General features: G+C 42.6%; 1 protein-coding gene across 1 annotated transcript; it reads left to right on the top strand.

Annotated features, from left to right (window-relative positions):
• Positions 1 to 16,778: 16,778 nt before the first annotated feature.
• Positions 16,779 to 19,971, top strand: klf5b (Kruppel like factor 5b; the record flags this gene model as incomplete). The annotated part of the gene is made up of 4 exons (XM_084452003.1): positions 16,779 to 16,955; positions 17,970 to 18,912; positions 19,244 to 19,303; positions 19,793 to 19,971. The coding sequence occupies 4 exons, from the start codon at positions 16,779 to 16,781 to the stop codon at positions 19,969 to 19,971; spliced, it is 1,359 nt and encodes a 452-aa protein (XP_084308129.1).
• Between the last annotated feature and the right edge of the window lie 911 nt (positions 19,972 to 20,882).

Raw genomic sequence — 20,882 nt, 5'->3', positions numbered from 1 at the left:
GACCTTTGAAAATGTGATCACGCCAAGGCTATTTTGGTTCACTCGTGATGACAAGTTCATAACAGTTTTTTTTTTTTTTTTCTTTCTTCCTATGTTGCCTACAGGGGGTTTCAGGATCAATTTCATTCCGCATAAATATCACTTGATTTGTAAAACTAATTTGAAACAATAAAAAGCCATAAAAATGCACGGGGGCTCTATTGAGACGTCCCCTCTAGCCATGTGTCAAGACTGGAGACATTAATGACACACCAAGGAGAGAGAATTACCATCTAGGCTACGTCCGATCCAGTAAACTGGTAAACAAGCCAGCATTTAGGAGTAGGGATGATTTGAATCAACAAGGGTGAACAGATATGGATAGTCCATGCATTAGTGTTAATAGGAATAGATTATGGAGGGATTTTGCGGAGTGACCTTCAGTGCACTAATTGAAATAGTATTCCGAGTCAGCAGTGGAGTAATCAACTTAAACACAGAATCATAAATCATCATGAATAGCGCTGTCACAAGCAAACCATTAGCCTGTGTTTTTCCCCGGCAACCTCATGAAAATATCTGCCATACTGATCCATAGGTTAATAGGAACAGAAATGGCATTTAGACTCTGTTTGGATCAAATGTACTCTGAGCATGAAAGTAGAACTTGGCTAATTTGCAGGTAATGTGAATTGATGTAGTTAGGATTGGAGATACTGGAGGTGACGAGGAAGCAGCCGGAAGGGATGTCTGGGGAGGACTGTGTTAGGGCTAGAGGCTTGTGGGCAGCACAGGCAACATCCTAGGCTGTGTTACAGTTTGTATAATAACACCTAGTGCTAGAAATGTTTGTGCGTGTGTGTGTGTGTGTGTGTGTGTGTGTGTGTGTGTGTGTGTGTGTGTGTGTGTGTGTGTGTGTGTGTGACTAAGAGCAGCAGTATTTCATCCACCGGAGGCTTCTCTATGCTAGACAGGGGTTAGCCAATCATGTTGGGTTAGGGTGACCTCTGTCCTCAAGCATTAATTATAGCCGGCAATAAGGCAATAAATTGCTCGAGACCAGGGGACCTCAAAGCTAGCGAGACCTGTTCCCAGTGCCTACTGTTTGCATGCGGTTAATAAGCCTGGTGTGGATGTGTCTAGCTGCCTCTAAACCTATCCAAAGGTGTTCATTTTCAAGCACTACTGTTGTGTGTTGTGGTCATCAAGTACTGTATAAAGGTTCATTTAAGTGTCATTATCCCTTCTCTTTAATACATCCCAGTTAACTTAAATATTGATACAGGGCGCTTTGTCAAAGATTACAACATCTTTATTAAGATCAACAAGTGCTCTGGCAGTAAATAGCCTTTTAATTGCAAGCAAAGTGAATGAATTAGATACTAAACAGTTGGTTAGTGTCAATGAAATGTCTTTCACACAACGATACCCCGCAAACTTGTCAGAAGGGTTGATAAGAGGGCCGGTCCTGAATGCTTACACGGCATTAATCAAATAGCAGGTCTAATTAAAAGCGCTTTAAATAAAGCTTTTTTTTCTTCTAAATGTTGCTCAGGTATGGCAATAATTTTTGATCAGCCAAGCCTGGAAGACAAATAATTAGAAGTGCCACAGCGCCCTGATGAGTGATGTCAGCATCTCGGAGTGACCTTCCTTCTGCTAATTAATTCTCATCCCGGGGAAAAAAAGACCCTGTTGTTGCACATTATTAATTGAGTTCATGAAAAGATGCACCTGATTAATTTTTGTTGATAATACTTGTCATTCCAGCCCCTGTCTGTAATCATTTTATGCGTTTTCGCCTGAGTGTTGTTCAAAGTTGATCTTAGTGATCTTTTTTCCAGAGATGAATCTAGCCTGAGGGCAGAAAGCAGGTCTTCATTCCAGCCCAGACAGAAATCAGGTCTCCATTCTATCACACTTAAACACACCAAGTTCCTCTTTATCCACATGTTTGTCTTCCTTAAATGGGAGAGATGTGTTGACCGGCCTCTCTTACATTAGCCTACTTAAAGAGATAAATAGTTGTCACAATGAGTTGCCATGAAGGGTCATCATTGTTGTTGATCAAAAACGATTGTTTAAATATTCTTGCCTCAAACCACCCAGTCTGGTTTACCATACTTACACTTGCAATGTCAGGATAGGTTTGCTGCGGGCTATCGCACAAAGTGGGAATTGAAGATTGAAGGCGGGGGGGTCAACCGTTTGCACTAACTTGCTGAGCTAAAGGCTCAGACAGCGGAAGAAGCAGGTTTTCATGTGAAAATGGTTCACCATCCATTTCTGTTACATCCTGCGTATGTCATATCATTTGTAGTTCCATTGTATTTTGCATTTTAACTTGAACAGGAAACTATACGATAAATAATTTTTTATTATAGCAAAAAACACCTTCATAAACACCAAAGCCTGCTGTTCAGTGATAAGCTACAAATGTAGACTAGCGTCTGAAAATCCATTTAGAATTAATAATGCAAGAACCATTCCTGCTAATGAAAAAAGTGCCATTTATCTGAAGAGACTCACAGTCATCTGTGAAATGCAAGATGTCATTGAGCTGGCATAAACGTGGGTCTTAATGAACACGTTGACAATTCACCAGTATTGTCTTTGACAGTAGAAAATGGTGTGAATAGCTTTGCTTGTCATTGTTGTGAAACAATATTAATAGATCTATAATTATATTGGGCAAATTGTTCTTCCTTTGGTATTTGATATGCTCAGCACAATGTGAAGATAAACGAGGACTAACAAACTGCTCTTATAATTCAGCCTTTAATTTGCGAATCATTATACTGTATCTCTTCCAGAGAGAGGGATGCCCACAGCTAAAATACGCATCAGCTACAGTAGCCTACCTTTCACACAGGACACACAGACCTCCTGTGACCACAGACGTATTCACTCTCTCAAAGGGACACACATTCAGTATTGTGCTTTATCTTGCACAACTGTTTCCTGCAATATTACGCTTCGAAGTATTGAACTTTGGTGATGGTGTATTTGGGGAAACGATTGGGGTCCAAGTGATTTTAGCTACAGAAGGTTTGAGGAATAACCTTTCACGACAATATCCATGTGATATTTGACTTCTGAATGTGTTACATTGCTTTATATGCACAGCTACTGTAAGTTTTGCACAGTGGAATAGTTAAGCAGGAGGAGATGCATATGCAGAGGGGATGGAAATCTCTGGGAGCCGTTTGCTCCCATCAGTACAGCTGATGGAGTCATTAGGGATCCCAGGCAGTCAGGCCCAGGGGTCTCTCTTGTAAATGGCAGAGTAAGTGAACAGCCTTCACAGGGCCCGGCTGGCTCAGAGCTCTCAGCTGATCGAACAGTTTACACTTGTAGAAACAGATGACGAAAGGGAGGTGGGTGAAAAAGTGGGTAATTTATGTATAACAGTGGATAAGGTATACATATGTAGTAGGGGGTAATGTACTGTATACATGGATAGCGTTATTGAGTATGGTTCAGTTTCAGGGTTTCAGATTGGTTAAATCACCCCCCCCCCCACCCCCAAACCAAAAAACACCATGGGAAAGCATGTTTCAAAGTTTTGAAATGTCAGCGACGGCGCTCCATTTTTGCCTTGTTTGTGCTTTATTTCAGTATTACGATAGCAGAGTAGACGATCGATCTTTTCTGCCCCACAGTGGTGGAATGAACTCCCCACTGTCAGAACAGTGGAGTCACTGTCCATCTTTTGCCACAGCATGGAAACTCACTTCTTCAAGAGGTACCATTCCTCTTAGCACTTACTGTATTTTTATTTAGTTATTGCACTTTTACCATAGCAGTATGTTAGGCTCTTCGATGCTTGTATAGAAAGAGATGCACTTATGAGTTCTGGAGAAGAGAGTACTCTTGACCTACAGGATGTTGAATGCACTTGTAAGACATTCTAAAGTCGCTTTGGATAAAAGTGTTTGCTAAATGACTATAATGTAATGTAGAGTATTACGATAAACTATGTTCAAATTTGACCAGTTTTTCTCCAGAACATTTGGACCCTTTGTCTTGAAAGTGCAGAAATGTATCAGAATGGACACAAGGTACAGATCAGTGTGACATGTATTATAGAGCTGCATCAACCTCTCCAGCATTACATCAAATATTGGGGAGAATTAGGGTTGCAAATTCAAAGGAATTTCATTAATCGATAACTATTAACCTTAACAAACAATAGTCGATTAATTGATAAGAACGATTAATTGATAAGAACATCCCACGCTGGACTGCGATTTGCTCACTTAATTTTTGTGTCTTCTTCCGCCGTGTCGTTGAAATTTCCCAGCATCCCAATTAGCCTTCACTACAAGGCGTGGCGCCGTCATGTGCAGAGTCAGACCTTAAATCATGATTACATTTCGTTACGTTACAAATAACGTTTGTTTAAAAAAAAAATCCATTCCATTAACAAGCAATTAATTGAGTAACCAAATCGTACTTGAGTAAATTCTTATCGTCAATTAATCGATAGTCGATTAACTGTTAACATCCCTAGTGAGAATACAGAGCAGTGGCCCACTAAATTGTTACTTCTAGGTTGTACAAGTCTCCACCTCATTCAGTATTTTCTTTGTCCATTAGTAACATCTAAACTGATCACTCTTGGCAGGCTGAAGAAGGGAAAGTGCTGAAATCATCTAAATGAAGAGCTGAGGGATCTGTGGATTTTGCATATCACACCTCCTCTGTGGCTTTGTGAAGGGGGTGAGGGAGGTCAGCTCAATATGCATATCATTTGGTGGTGCATTTAAACTTTGGGTTTTAAGCTCCTTGATGAAAGACAGGGTCTGTCAAAAAGAGTAATCTTTTCTCTCACAGATTTGGTCCATTTGCTTGAGGCTAGAAGAGACGAGTCTCTTTGTTGGCTCTGCTAAACGATACTGCAACGACTGTACTTTTGAGACAATTAGAGTATGAACAGAGGTCAAAATTACATTATTCTTGGATAATATTTCATGTGAAATGACAAATTGCTTCATAAATGTCATTATGAAGCAATTTAACCACATATTTATCGCTTTAAAATCCAAACAATGAATCACAATATTTTTTTAATTTGGATTAGCAAAATAATCTTGTCTATCTTCATTCTGCCATGGTTGCGCAAACAAGTTAAGGACTTCTGCATATAAGAGAGAAACTAATCTGCCGAGCCAGCAGTCTGTGCTGAGCCGGCGGACTGTCAAAGCCAGGAGTGGCGTTCATTCATTCATCTGCTAACCTGTGCAAGGTGGGCCTCTTGATGTCCTCCTCCTTTGCTGGGTAGCATATGTCCACCGCAGCTGTGCCACCTTGAATAGGCTGTGATTGTGAGCTAGCTACAGTAACGACATTCCTGGGAGCCCGGCCAACTCAGAGTGAGCTGTCCTCCTCATCTTCATGCAGGCTTCCAATCTTCCAACATTCCAGCACATTTGCATGAGTCTATTTCTCAAGACCTGGCTGTTCGCTCTGGCTGTATCAGAGATAACAAGGGCCTACTACTGTCAATGTCTCCCATTAGGAATGCCGAAGAGACTATTATTTCTCCATACAAAGAACATCTTTCAAATGGGACTGTCACAATACTTTAGTTTTAAAATCAATTGTGACTGATGACCCTATTTGAAAATGAAAGGTCTAGGGTTTCTATAGCCCCAATGGTAAGTAGCCTACTGTAACTTATGCTTGACATGAAGATATGGAGGCCGAATTCCAGCTCAGCCTGGTGCATGGCGCACATTTACTGGATGTGCTAGTCTTCTACATGTTATTCAAGAAGGGACAGTAAACATCCCTTCACAAACTGCTTCATATTCTAAACGACCTTCATGCACTCACATCCATCATGTTACTCTAGATCCAGTCAGCTGCACACTAGCTACCTCGCTCAGAGTGACATTGAGAGTTTTTAACAATGGCGGCCCCTTCGCCACATTTCCATTGGGTTCAGTAAACGTATGCCCCCCATAAAGCAGACAATACAGGCCATTAAAAATGATTTAGGTTCTGTCGTCCAGCACCACCCTCTGGTGAGAAACCTAGATAAATAATTGGGTTTCAAAAGGACAGCAGCCTGAAATACGTGTTCTATAATAGTCCTCTTTGGCCGGGTTAAGAGTACTTGCCAAAGACCAAAATTAAATGTGTAAAGTTACCGGACAAATTGCTTATTTTTATCTTCTTGCAGATTTTTGAAGCATTTTAGTGGCCTTCACCTTTTCTGTCCAAAGTGTATGTTGATCCACTTAACGCATCCCTCCATCCTGTCATCAGATACATTGAATCACATCACCTGCAATTGTTATCACGCTCTCTCTCTGTCTCTCTCTCTCTCTCTCTCTCTCCCTCTCTCTCTCTCTCTCTCTCTTTGTCTCTCCCCCCCCCTCTCTCTCTCTCTCTCTCTCTCTCTCTGGGAAAACAACTGCTGTAAATCTAATCTAAATCAACATTACAAGGTTGCACTGAAATGGAAATCTCATCTGATGTCCGATCATAAACAAACAATAGACATCTGCAGCATTTCTCCATCCTATCAGTGACCTCTATCCTGGGGGGAGAACAAGGGTAACACCAGGCCTTGGAATAGGATAGTGTTCCCAAAATAACAATTCTGAGTCCCCCCCTCTAAACACAAACACAATCAAAGCCTTGCCGCTTTTTTCCCTCATTGTTTAATTTTCGGGTGGCTATCTTAGATATCTATGTGGCTGTTCTTATCTGTGACCTTCAGCTTGTTGCTTTTATCGCCACCTCCCCCCTCCCCCCCACCCCCCCCAACACAGTGACCTTCAGAGGGGTGTCATTACTTCCTGACCCATTTGACGATCCCCTCATGTGGAATGTGCATATGCCGAATCACAGCAGATCCGCACAGCATGGGGCGAGGTGAAGTACTTACAGAAATATGACTTGACACGCTTTATCAAATGGGGAAAGATGAAGACGAAACAGCTGCTGGTGCTGTCGTAAGCAATCTGGCCGTGATTGAATAAAAGTGTCAGGAAAAGGGCTGCTTGATGGTCTTTTGTTCTCCCCCATCCAGCTTGATGTTAGTTTGAGCTGTCAGGAGGGAATCACAGCTGGGTGATTTATCAATACTTGGAGTGACCTTGCAGCCACACTAGCTTTCTGTGTGTGTGGGGGGGGGGGTGGAGAGAGACCAAGAGAGAGAAAGAGAGAGAGAGTGTGTGTGTGTGTTTGTTTGCGGGCAGGCGTGTGTGTGTGTGTGTGGCGCAGAGCTCCCTTGGATTAAAGCCGGCTAAAATTGACTATTTTCTTAAACATTTGGCACATACACAATCTGACACAAGCTTGGCTTGACCATTCCTTTTTTCCTTAAGATACACTAACTAGATTATTCAGCCAACATGACGGAACATTCCTTTGAATACAAAACATGAATGCACTCCAAAATACCACAGGAAAGAATATTTTAAAACAGTTATTTTGGGAAAAACTATCACTACAAAAGGATTTATCTTGATGTACTTGTAGTCCTGTCCACCAAAATCTTCTAATGCACAAATGTAACTATTTCTGAGAAATGCTTGGACACACCTCTTCTCATTAAAGTCAACCAACTGTTTTTTGCTGCAGCCATTGACTGTATCTGTTGTGATTAAGCAGATGTTATATTGCAGTCTGCAACCATCTTTACAGCCATAAACCCATCTGTGGAATAGCTTTTTATGCAAATTTACCAAGAATCTGCATATATAAAGTTCTAATTAATACCTCTCTGCAAACCCCAGGTATCTTTGATTCTAAATTGCTCTTAATTGTGTAAAAGCAGGTAAAAGGTACAAATCACTGGTGATCATGTAACATGAGAGCATTTTCCCCCACAGACCCAAGATTAGAAAAACAAACTGAAAAAAAAAGTTAATGTTTGTTTTCAAAAACGGTTCTTTCTGGGCTTTTTTTCTGTAGACCATACACGTTCATAACAGTAAACATATTGTATGTGTTAAACCAATCTTGTTAAAGTCAGGTTGGGAACACCCAATAGCTGACACATTTCACTTTTTTCCTACCTGAATACCGATTTCCAGTAATTATCTGTATCTTTCCTGAGAAGGGGAAAAAACTCTTTATAGTAGGTAAACATTTATGTAGACTTGCAGTGAGGTGTGATTTTACAGCTCATTGTTGGTTACAGGGGAAATAACTTTTTTTATTTTTTTAAAGCTGCTGCTTCTGCTGTTTGATTGGGAACTAGTGAAGAGTAAAGTTTCTCCAGGAACATTATGCTGCTTTATAGATCCCTTAGTTGTAGGGGCGCCGGGGGAAGCTTGTTAATTTCCCCAGGTTTCTTTACAGCTTGTGTAGAACATGTGGCTCCAGGAGCCGTCTGTGGACTCCGGTGATTGGCAGCTTGGTGTTTCAAGGGAGGCTGAGTTCTTTAATCATGAAGGTGCCCCCTTTGTTTAGATGGATCCCCTCCCAGAGCAACAGACAATACAAGACCTCATCCTGTGAATTTCATTTGATCTGTTATGATCTATTTCCTTTTGAATTTAATTTAAATCATCAGTGACACAATACTTCTAATCAGATCAGTAGATTAGTATAGGAACATGACTGATGTATTTTTCATACTAAAATGCTATAACATAACAGTACAGACATAGTCAAGGCTTTTCCTAATATTTACCTGTGACTAATATCCTGGAAATTGTAATATCCTAAATTAAGAGCAAGAAATTGTAATATCCTAAATTAAGAGCAAGAAGCAACTAGATTAGATGGTATATTTCTAAACTGTAAGCACCTTAAACTAAAACACTGCGGGGTATGGGGATGGGCCTTATGGAGGTACCTCCAGTGCCGCTCATCACGGTCTGTAATCCTTTGAATCTGAGTTTGTTTCACTTAGTGATGTGACATTTAAGAGTTCAGAGAAACCACACACACACACACACACACTATAAAGTCATTTTACACTGAACTCGAGTAAGAGGGCAAGCAGAAAGGAATAGAGAGGAGCATTGTCAGATGATTAGAGGTCTACAGTGGAGGAATCTGAACTATGGACATGGAGGAGGGGCTACTGGGAGGTCAAGCCATAATGAAAAATGCACTCTAGATCGCCTGGCGACTGGGGAGAGGGTGGGGGGGCTGGAAACTGGAGGAAGAGGAAGCCTGGAGTCTGAAGGAGGAGGGGGAGAAAGAGGAGGAGGAAGCCCTATAGGACTTTCCAGTTGTGAAACTGTTCTGGCAGTGTCACCAACTAAGATTTCCTATATGCTGTACGGATCGGTTTGAATCTATTCAAATTCCTCTTCACAGGACTAATGCAAAAACAGGTACAAAACTAGCTAAGTATCAGGAACCTAATGTCCTATTGAGGTGGTCACTAGGTGGCGTGGCAGCATCACTTTATAAACTAGCCTACAATAAAACATGGCAACGCTGTAAGTATTTCACTGAGATGTTTCCAGTGTCTTGGATACAGTGCATCAGTTGGGTGGACATATGAAAAAATATGATGCTGGATTATAGAGTGGATGCTTCCAGGTAAAACAGTGTGGGAACCATTGTGTTATTTACCTGACAGGCCTTTTCCCACACAGCGTGCCAAACATAAGCAGGTTAAAATCTATCTCTCATCGGCTAGATTTTCCAAATTTTACCATAATGAATTTAGCAGGGATGTCTTCTCTACTATATATACCCCATCAGGCCTGCCATCTAGCAGATTCAATTACATCTCCCTGCATTAAAGCTTTGACGCTGTGTTCGGACAGCATAAGCTATGCATCCATTTGCAAAATTCCATATAACGGAATTAAAAAACGGACACCTATGGAAAACAGCTGCGATTTAGCACTTCTGCTCAGCCACTCCCAACAAAGTGCTGACTAATGCATTTCTAATCATTTGTGTGATCAATGTTATCTGAGATCAAATTAATCAACCCTACTGCAAGACACAGATCACCTTGAACAATATGGAGGAAGAAAGCTTGAGAAATCAAGGATGTTAAGATGGAGGTAAATTGAAATTCCGAACAAGTCCATTCTGATAAAGCACACCTGCATCGTTGACTGTGTTGTCATGCCATCGTTCTTGTTTGGTGAATCCGTAGCATGGCAGCGGAGTTCTCCCTCAGCTGTGCTCTCACATCTGTGCCTGGCCATCTCGCCGCTCAATAGCTGCTTGATTATTCCAAATATGAGGGAATATTCAAACAAGGCTGATAATGCATTCTTCCATACGATTCTCCAGAGCTCGGACAGCTGTTCGCCAGCTTTCAACGCCATGTTCAGAGGGAAACTGCTCTCAATTAATAGGCCCCATGAAAGTCGATGAGAAAACTGACAAATTATATGCAGTGCAGATACAGATCCAACTTGTCCTACACTGTACGGAATATGTTTAGGAGTGCTGACATAAGGGGTTTTAACAGATGCTAAAATTCAGAATAAATGGATCTTGACATACAACAGTTGAATAATCACCTGGGCAGGAAACAGTGGATGTGTCAGTGTCAGCCATAGTGTCACCAATAGTTTTCTTTTCCAACCAGAAATGTCCAGTAATGCAATTCAAACGGAAAAGATTACACACACACAGGGCAATTTGGAGCATTGGTTGAACAAAGCGATACAACTTTATTAACAAGACAGATTCTGCTGTATCAGACGGGACAAATTGCATGGAACCAATGTGTCTTTGTTCTGCTCAACCTGGCTACGAAGTGATCTGAGAATCCAGTGTCATGTTGTTCATTCCGATGCCTCGTACTGTTTCGGCCGTCTGATGTGTACTTTCATTTGGGCTTTTTTTCCCCCCTCTCTCTGGAACAAGAGGAAGGTTGTGCGTCCCAGGGCACACCTGTAAGGTGCATGCCCCAGACAGGCTTACCTCAGTGGGCCCTCCCTCTTCTCCTCCCTAGGCAATTACTCCTCCTTTAGATAGAGAACTGTCTACTTCAAACAGAGGACATTCTTCACGCAGCTTAGAGTTCAAATTATGTTTTATTATTTTGGCCCCGGAGGATGAACTGGACTCTATTTGCGGGCCTTTGTGGTGAAATCCAAGACAGTTTAAATGGCCGAGGTATGTTTGGAGTCGGAGGTAATACTTGGGTCCCTTTATGAAAGGGCAGCGGAGAGGATCAGATTAGAACCTGAACAGCCAGAGCCTTTCAGCAGCGCGGAGATATCGTCTCCGTCCCCTCGTCCATGCCTGTGCTGAGGGTAAATTAAATGCCTGTAATAAATGGTTTGGTCTCGGCGACGTTGAATGGCTGAGTTATCAAACAAGCAACTGGGAGAAAAAGAAAGACGCGGTGCAGGATCAGAGAGAGGGGGAAACGGAGGCGGAACCGCGTCAGCGCATTAGCAACATTACAAACTGAGTTGTTTTCACTTAAAGCTCAATTAAAATGGTAGCTCCAGAAACAATTATATTGATGAATGCTTTTTGAGTTACTGTAATTAAATTATTCCATTTAATTAACAAATTATATTGAATTTCTCCCTTGAGAATGGCATTAGCCTCATCTGCTGCTTTACAAACATGAGTGGAACAACTCTGTGAAGTGGAAGTGAATTACTAAAGCCAAATTAAATGGTGTCAGATCAGATCAATACTGAACACAGGCAATCAGACTGTGATTACATTTAAACACAGGGAACCAGATTGAGATTACAAATTAACACAGGGAACCAGACTGAGATTACAAATTAACACAGGGAACCAGACTGAGATTACAAATTAACACAGGGAACCAGACTGAGATTACAAATTAACACAGAGAACCAGACTGAGATTACAGTTAAATACAGGCAGACAGATTTGAGATTACAGTTAAACAAGGGAAACAAACTGAGAATACAGTTAAACACAAGCAAACACACTGAGATTGCAATTAAACACAGGTAGCCAGACTAAGGTTACAGTGAAAAACTATCAACCAGACTAAGATTACAGTTACACACAACAAACCAAACTAAGATTACTGTTAAACACACCCAACCAGAGATTACAGTTAAACTAACCAACCAGACTGATATTACAGTTAAATACAGCCAACCAGACTGATATTAAACACTTCCTGTAGATTAAAGTTACACATAGCCTAGTCTTGCGAAACCCGACAACGAGAGATCTCCACCTTCCGAAAGTCTGGAGATTTCTATGTTGAAATAGTCACTAGAGCGCTGGTGAGAACGGCCAGCTACAAGACTATGCCAACCTCTTTGGATTGGTTCAAATGTGAACAAACCTACACCCTAAAGATGATGGATTGGTTCTGCAGTGCAGTTTTGTTTTTAACTCTCTTGGATTGGTTTTGCAATGCAAGATTTTAAACTTTTAAATTGTGTCCACCCACTTTAAGGGATGGAATCTGAATGAATGTCTTCAATCGTTAGTTAACTGAAGTGTTTCGAGACTGACTCATGAGTCTACACACAGCCAACCAGACTGAGATTACAGTTAAACACAGCCAACTGAGATTACAGTTAAACACAGCCTGAGATTACAGTAACACGCAGCCAACCAGACTGAGATTACAGTTACACACAGCCAACCAGAGTGAGATTACAGTTAAACATAGCCGACTAAACTGGGATTACAGTTAAACACAGCTATCCACGCTGAGATTACAGTTGAGCACAGCCAAATAGACTGAGATTACAGTTAAATACAGACAACCAGACTGAGATTACAGTTAAACACAGCCAACCAAACTAAGATAACAGTTAAACACAACCAACCAGACTGATATTACATTTTACACAGTGTGATTATTACAGTTAAACACTGATATTAAAGCCACACAGCCTAGTGTCACAAAACCCAACAATCTGAGATCTCTGCCCTCCAAACGTCTGGAGATAAATAGTCACTAGAATGCCGGTGAGAATGGCCGGTAACAAGACTATGCCAACTGCTTTGGATTGCTTCATATATGAACAAACCTACACCCTAAAGATTTTGGATTGGTTCTGCAATGCAGCTTTTTAAACTCTCAAATTGTGTCCACCCACTTTAAGCGATGGAATCTGAATGAGTCCTCAATCTTTTGTTGACTGAAGCTTTTCGAGACTGACACATGAGTCTACACACAGCCAACCACAATGCGATTACAGTTAAACACAGCCAACTAAACTGAGATTACAGTTAAACAGCCAACCACACTGAGATTATAGTTAAACATGTAACCAACTAGTCTGAGATTGCAGTTAAACACAGTTAACCACATTGATATTACAGTTAAACACAGTCAACCATACTGATATTACAGTTACACACATTCAACTAAATAGAGATTACTGTTAAATACACTGCAGTCAGCTGCATATGTTGCTGATATTAGTTAAACCGAGCAAACCACACTGATATTCCAGTTAAACACAGCCAACCACATTTATATTAATTACAGTTACACAACCAACCACAATTAAATTACAGTTAAACAGTCAACCACACTGAAATTACAGTTTAACAGCCAACCACACTGATTTTACAGTTAGAAACAGCCAACTACTGTACCTGTAAATTGAGATATTTCAGCCAGCTCTTAGAGGACATATAGGGTAAACGGCACATTTAATCCTGAAGTCAACTGAAGGATACATCATATAATTAAGAGAGATTTAAAAAAAAGAAAAAAAAGAAAAAGAATGAATTAGATACACATTATAGACAGCAAACAAACTGATAAACACTGCATACAATACAACTAGTTTACATATTTTTTGATCCACGGCTGAATTTTAAAAATAATTAAATGGAAACTTTACCTGAGAAAACATAACTACAGGATAGAACCTCAAACAGAATTTTGTTTGTGTTTGAGGACAAACAACAGTCTTTTAATTCAGAAGCAGAAAAATACACCAATATGGCTCCTCTACAGTTAACCACTGCCCTCTGGTGGGTGTGCCGGCACCTGCCACAGAAATCTCTAAATATAGACATATCTGGCATCTATTTCTGCTGCTAATGTTAGTAAATTGGTGGTTGGAAACGTTAGACTGCTTTTAACAGGCAAAGAGATTCATTTGATAAGGTTGATAGACGTTCTGCACATGCCCATGCATTCAAATACTCACAATTCGTCACAAGAAATTATATTCAACTCTGGACAGACTGATTTCACTGCTTCAAAGCCGCCTGACCCTCATCCATCTGAATGGGAACATCTTGATATGGTGGCGACATCACGCAGCCCTAATTGTCTCATGTCCATGGTTGGGGACTGCCCATATTAGTCCATGTGGATGGGCAGTTGTGGGTTGTGATGCTGCAAGCACATACCCAGCATTCCCTCTGATCTGCTGTGCAGTTGTTGGGCATGATCAGAGGTTTTAATACCAGGGGATATGGATGGACGCGGCTGGCCGGCTTGGCTCACATTCGCCAAAGAGGAAGCACGAGGGCCAAGAACGACAGTTGCTTGCCTTAGCTGACGAGATGTACCGGGATTTAAATTGCACTGTGAAAGGTCAGCCCCCTGGCAGTCAATCAGTTAACTCCTAATGAGAGCCTCGCCATTCACACTGTACCAATACACTCAACGACTAATCCTAATCTACCAACCTAATCTAACAAGTGCATTGTGTTATTATGTAAATGGTCTTGCAGTAAACTAATGTCTCTGAGGGAATTGAAGGCTGGGTGTACAGTGTATTAACATAGTAATGAATCAATACGTAAACTACAATAGACCTGTACAATGATCTTCCTTCAAACATATACATGGTTTGAAAGACATTTAATTGATTCTGGTTTAGCCTAGTCTGTTTTATGAAATAGATAGGATTTTATGACACAGAATATGAATATCTCACCATGTATCAGAGAGCCTCAGTTAGGGTTTGAATGGTACTCATTGACAGCCTATAATCCTAAGAGGCATTATCCTGATCTGCAGAATTATACCTTTTCTTTACATAAAAAGGGTTTCATCTCAAAGTACAGTGCTATGATTGGCACACTGTTCAGTAGCTTGTAATTAATGCTCTCAAACAAGCACAGCACTGCTGGAACAAAAGAGAGAACAAAAATGGCCTCGAGAAAAATAAGGGAGTGGCACTTAAGGTCAGGTTTGAATCCACAAAAGTAAAGTTTATTTTGAGAGCATGTTTGCTGCTTGTTTGTGTGTGTGTGTGTGTGTGTGTGTGTGTGTGTGTGTGTGTGTGTGTGTGTGTGTGTGTGTGTGTGTATGTGTGTGTGTGTGTGTGTGTGTGTGTGTGTGTGTGTGTGTGCGTGCATGCTTGTATGTGTGTGTGTGGTGTATACAGTATGTGTGTGTGCTTTACAGTAATTAACTTGGTATTCACCACATCACATTTTCTTCCACGTGCTAACGCACTGGCATACCTGTTTCCTGTTTCAACAAGTTGCATTAATGCTACCATGACAGTGTGGCAATGCTGCCATGCACCTGTGTGGGAACAGAACCTGACATGCCAATCGTGTTGTCTTTACCGCAGGTGATGTATTGTACAAAGCCTCTGCCACCACTGAGCTCATTGAGCATCAGATGTAGGATTACTGCTTTGTTTTGATAGTTGAGACACATGCTAGTAGGGAAATCAAAATAACATAGATTAGCACACAAGACTCCAACATTAGGCTTGTTCAAAGTCACGGAAATAGTTAAGGGATGAAAAACAAAATACTGTTGTTTTTTTTTGGGGGGGGGGGGTGGTTTAAATGGAATGACCTAACTAATAACCTTAAGTCTGAATTAGAAGCGGACCATGGATCTCAGCACATTAAGGCGACCCCGTCGGGTAGTCTATCTGTCACAAAGTGTTTTTGAATGAAATGCTGAGCTATTTTAATCTAAACATCCCCTCAATGTCTCCCCCTGCCAGCATCTTAGCAGACTTCAACTACCGCCCCTGGAATGTTGGCAGAAAGTATGCCGGCCTGACGGACAGCTGCACCGCACCGGCGTTTTTAACATGCCAGACTGGGACCCCAACAGACCAGCACAGACTCCGAGGGACAGGGGATGATAGACACACTATGCTAAACGTGATCTGAACAACATGATTAAATGCTAGTACACGTGCTTATGTCCTGTGAGATGATGATAATGATATGTCTCACAAAAAATCCAATGACGGTTTGGAAAAATAAGAGTATTTTTTTTTACATGCCCTATTGGGGAGGGTCAGTTTGTTTGATGAAGTATGAATGTGAAAAGTCTGCGCTCTTGTTTGAAAAGGTTACACCCTCTATTCAAGAAGTGTTGGCCCCAGGCCCAAGCATCAATAGCTCTTCAGGCACTATAGGAGTTGTCTGGCCAGGCCTTGCTGTGTCACTAAAGAAGCAATGCTAGATCGAACATTCATTCATTCGCATTCGAGTAGGCTAATCTAGAGTCAACACTTAACTGTGCAAACATTCATATATGCGGCTAGGAATAGTATTTATGAGTCACTATGTTATTTTAAGAGCTTGTGAATAACTCAATGAATAATGGTCTCCTTCACTTGACAACTTAATCTGCTATAATCACCGCCTTTCCATGTGTTTTTGTCTGGTCTGGTGTTTCTTCACATTCAGTGTAAACAACGCATTAGGCCTATGCGATGCCTGTTTCTACAATAAAGAGCGCAGCTTGTGTATTTTTCTACATGTTCAGCCCCGCCCTGCCCTGTACAGACGCACTGATATCACGCAGTTGCGTAATTTGACAAGCCCAAGCGCAAAACAGAGAGAATGCCGCCTGACAGCTGCCTGGGTTGAGCAATTTGATGTTATGAGAAAATACGTATGCTGAATTTATTTCCCCCCAAAATCTCGGATATCTGGACACAACATCAGCGTTTATGGCCACTGACTTGTTGACGAAGAATGTTTGGGTTGCTCCGGGGCAGCACGCGCCGTCTCATCTTAAACTCGCACCACCACTCGCTGACGGCCCGAGAGGTGAAGACCATGGACAAGTGCTTTACAACACGAGGGATGCGATCACTGGAAGTTCTTCTTTCCAAGACTACAATCTGGTAGGCTTCAGTACTGTAATATTCGGCGAACTCACTGCATAGCTAGATATCGCGGATAGGGCATCACTGCTTCGCTGCCGCTACACACCCAGTTTTATAGAGCGCATTAAGAAGAGACTTATGTTAATAGGGGGTTCTAGATGCTGTAGCAGCACTAGCACGCTATGACATTTTCACTAACATTTCCTGGCAAACAACATTTTCACTAACAAATCCTGGCATATCCAGGACGTTTATGAATGATTTGAGCTGGGGTTTTCACGGTGAATTGGCGGACAGCGAGAGGAGAGGATGGCTTTCTGTCGTGTCTAGACAAGTGAAGCAAGATAAAACGTTGCACAGCGTCTCAGAACTTGGGGTCGGGATGCATAGCGCCTGAGCAGCTGGATGGTCTAATTTCAGCTCATAGATTCCCATAGCCTAGACGCGAGCACTTCAGAAGCGCGGCTGCTGTAGGGGGGGGGGGGTCTCTCATGTGGTAACCGAACACACTACAGCTTTCCTCAGGGCCCATTGCTCCCCGAGTTGATGCGCTCTGATGGTTCAGATTTTTTGTTGATTTCATGTAGGCTACTTAATAATGCTCCTGCGTCAGCTGATACAGCGAGAACGAAACAATGTTGCGCGATTCGGGTGACTAGTGGTTTTGCACCGGTCAGCGTTGTCTTTTTTGGGGAGGCGGAATGAACGTTTTTTACGGGAGAGGAGGGAATGTCGCGTTAGTCCACCGGAGAGTGCAGTGTACATGATAAATGTTTCTCTGCTGACTGTGGCATATGAATGCAGACACCTAGAGCTCAAGAGCTTCCACTTTTAACCGTATGAGCCATGCAAAATGTGATTCGATTACATATCTTGACAGTGCAGTGTATTCTTTCAAGAATACTGTTTTGAATCTTGTAATTAAATGAAATATAGGAGTTTCTATAATAGTATGGTTGATTAAGAGGCCTACTTGTGTATACAGTAGGCTACATGTCAAAATACTAACGAACCTGTTTCATCAAGTTCCAGGGTAAATCTGAGATGGACAACCTATCCAGCCATCCTCAGAGGGTAGCCGACTCCAAGAGGCTGTGCAGGGACAATTGTTCACTCCTGGAGCCGTCTTTCACCGAGGACCTGGGCTCCCCTTACAGCATCAACATGAGCCTGCTCCTGCCTGAGGTCAGCTACCTGCACCCCGGCCTCTGCAGGCCTCTGAGACCCATCAAGTCCGAGCCTCTCTCCCACTCCCTCCTCCACCCCAGTTGCCAGGGCAACGGCGGGCCGCCGTCCATCCCAGAATACCCGGGCCTCTACGGCGCTTCGGTCGACCCGGGCGGAGCAGGCTTGTTCATCAAACAGGAAATGCCCTCTCTGGACTTCCAGGACGTCCCCTTGTTCCAGCTGTTGAACTCTGAGCTGGAGCAGCTCCTCCCTGGGCCACAGGGGAACTCAGAGCTCCACGGTGGGGTCTCCATGCCCCCCTCCGGCCTCCCGTTCACCACCGGCCAGCCAAGCCCCGCACAGACTGCCCTTCGCCCCATGGGTGGCCCACACGGTGCCGGCTACCCTCTGACCCCCCAGTTCAGCCATCAGCAGCGGTCGCCCTACCTGCCTCCCTCCCCACCAAGCTCAGAACCCGGGAGTCCAGACAGGGGGAAAGAACTGGTCCAGAACCTTTCTCCACCCCCTTCCTACGCAGCCAGCATCGCTTCTAAGCTGACAGTTCAGAACCACAGCATCGGACCGGGCCAGAGCTCCTCCTCTGCCCTAGGAGCGGCCCAGAGCTCCAGTGCGGAACCGGTCCAAAGCTCTGGCCCTGGACAGGTCCAGGGTTGTAACCTGGCTTCGGCTCAGACGTCAGGCGTGGGCCCGGTTTCCCCCGGGCTGGTCCAGGCCGGTCCAGTCAGGTTCAACCGCAGGAGCAACCCAGACCTGGAGCGGAGGAGGATACACCACTGTGACGTCCCAGGTGAGAGCACACACTCACACACACACACACACACACACACACACACACACACACACACACACACAGACAATCAATCTCAATCTCACCTATGCTCTAAGAGAAATACCCACTTAATGTGAACATAGTGCACAGGAGACTCTGTTTTGCTGTTTAATTCATGCCTTTAACCAATAATAATACAGATTTACTGTGGTGATCAAAAATTATAACCACTAAAGGAGTTCAACCATACTGACGTAAGATATGATTCTATCGTATCACAAACATTTAAACAACACCCAACAAATACATGTCAAACGTACGTAACAAATATCCTGTTCATTTCCATCAGGCTGTAAGAAGGTCTACACAAAGTCCTCCCATTTAAAAGCCCATCTACGGACCCACACAGGTGAGAGTTTTGCTTTTCATAACGTTATAAAAGTCTGCTTCTGGACACACGTCTCTTATTTTGGGGCCAGTATGTTATGTTGCCAGGCAGAAGAATGCTCTTGGCATGCTGATGTGTCCTGCCTGCTGACGGACATGGCGGCTGTGTGGTACTTCTGTCAAACGCATTTGCTGTTTTAAAAATGGCAGAAAACAGGGCAGGTGAATCTCCATTCTGCTTTTATGGATTCAAAAACGATTCACTAGACTTATTGAAATCATAGAATTGAATGTGATTGATGTGACAGAATGTGTCAGAATGTGTCATAAATGTGTGATAAAAGTGTCTGAAGTAGTAAATAAAGCAACCCAACAATATGTTGAATAGTATTAAGGTAGTATTGCCTTAGTATTGTAGTAGGTACAGTATTGCCACATACTTGAAGGAACATGATGATGGTCACCCCTGTGTCTGCTGTAGTATCATCCCGGCTTGACTGCTGTGTTACAGGAGAGAAGCCGTACCAGTGCTCCTGGGAGGGGTGCGAGTGGCGCTTCGCCCGCTCCGACGAGCTGACCCGTCATTTCAGGAAACACACCGGGGCCAAGCCGTTCCAGTGTGGTGTGTGTAACCGCTGCTTCTCCAGGTCCGACCACCTCGCGCTACACATGAAGAGACACCAGAGCTAGAGCAGACCCCAGCTGAGACGCGCTATTGTTCTATTTTCATTTGACACCGATCCAGGTTCGTCTCACACACTGGTAAAGTGATAGCGTCATTCACGATGGACCTGTCACCTTTTTGGAGACAAGCATAGTACATTGGCACTTGGTGTACATAGTTTACTTCATCCATGTACGTAATTAAGAAGTCAGGAACTTCTAGGTATCTTACAAGATACGATAGTTGCAGGCGAATGCTTCCACAACCGTCACAGCAGTGTCCTCGTCTCTTAAGCGCTGCCAAATACAGACGGTCAGAAATACATCTGTCAAAAGATCAACTGATGTCGCAAGCATCGCACAGCAATTCTCTCCTCCAAATTAGCTTTTATTTCCTAATTTGGTGATGTGAAAACAAATGAACGACAGCATTTTAACTCAATGTTTCAGTAAAGGGAAGGAGCTGTGTGCACACCCAGCCTGTACTTGAGGCCAGGTGCAAGATATAAATTATGACTCTTAATGATGATGTTTACCACACATTTTAGTGGATGTTTGTCTCCAGTCCAAGTGTTTGACCTGTGATGGGATCACTTTACCAGTGAATTGAGATCATGTCATGTGGTGCTCACCCATACAGCCACATTGCTGAATGTTAGAATGATTTGACTGACCATTCTTTCTGGGATTCGACCACTATTCTCCTTAGTGGAAATATTTGTTATAGTGCTGGCCCACAAAAGGAATACTGCTCTAATTGTTGTATTGTAAAAAGGTTAAATGTTTACTTTTTGAAAGTTTTTACATAGATTTTCTCCATGTATCCCAACACAAATTAGAGAAATACTGAGAGGCCATGCCATAGTCTCATGTTTGAATGAGAGCACAAAGCTAGTTTTCTGACAAAGATTAAATGAGCCAATTCTAGGATTACACAT

This window comes from Borostomias antarcticus, assembly GCF_949987555.1.
Source record: "Borostomias antarcticus genome assembly, chromosome: 17".
NCBI classification, from domain to species: Eukaryota; Metazoa; Chordata; class Actinopteri; order Stomiiformes; family Stomiidae; genus Borostomias; species Borostomias antarcticus.
The sequence above is the reverse complement of the archived record's forward strand: the minus strand, read 5'-3'. Positions and strand labels throughout refer to the sequence as shown.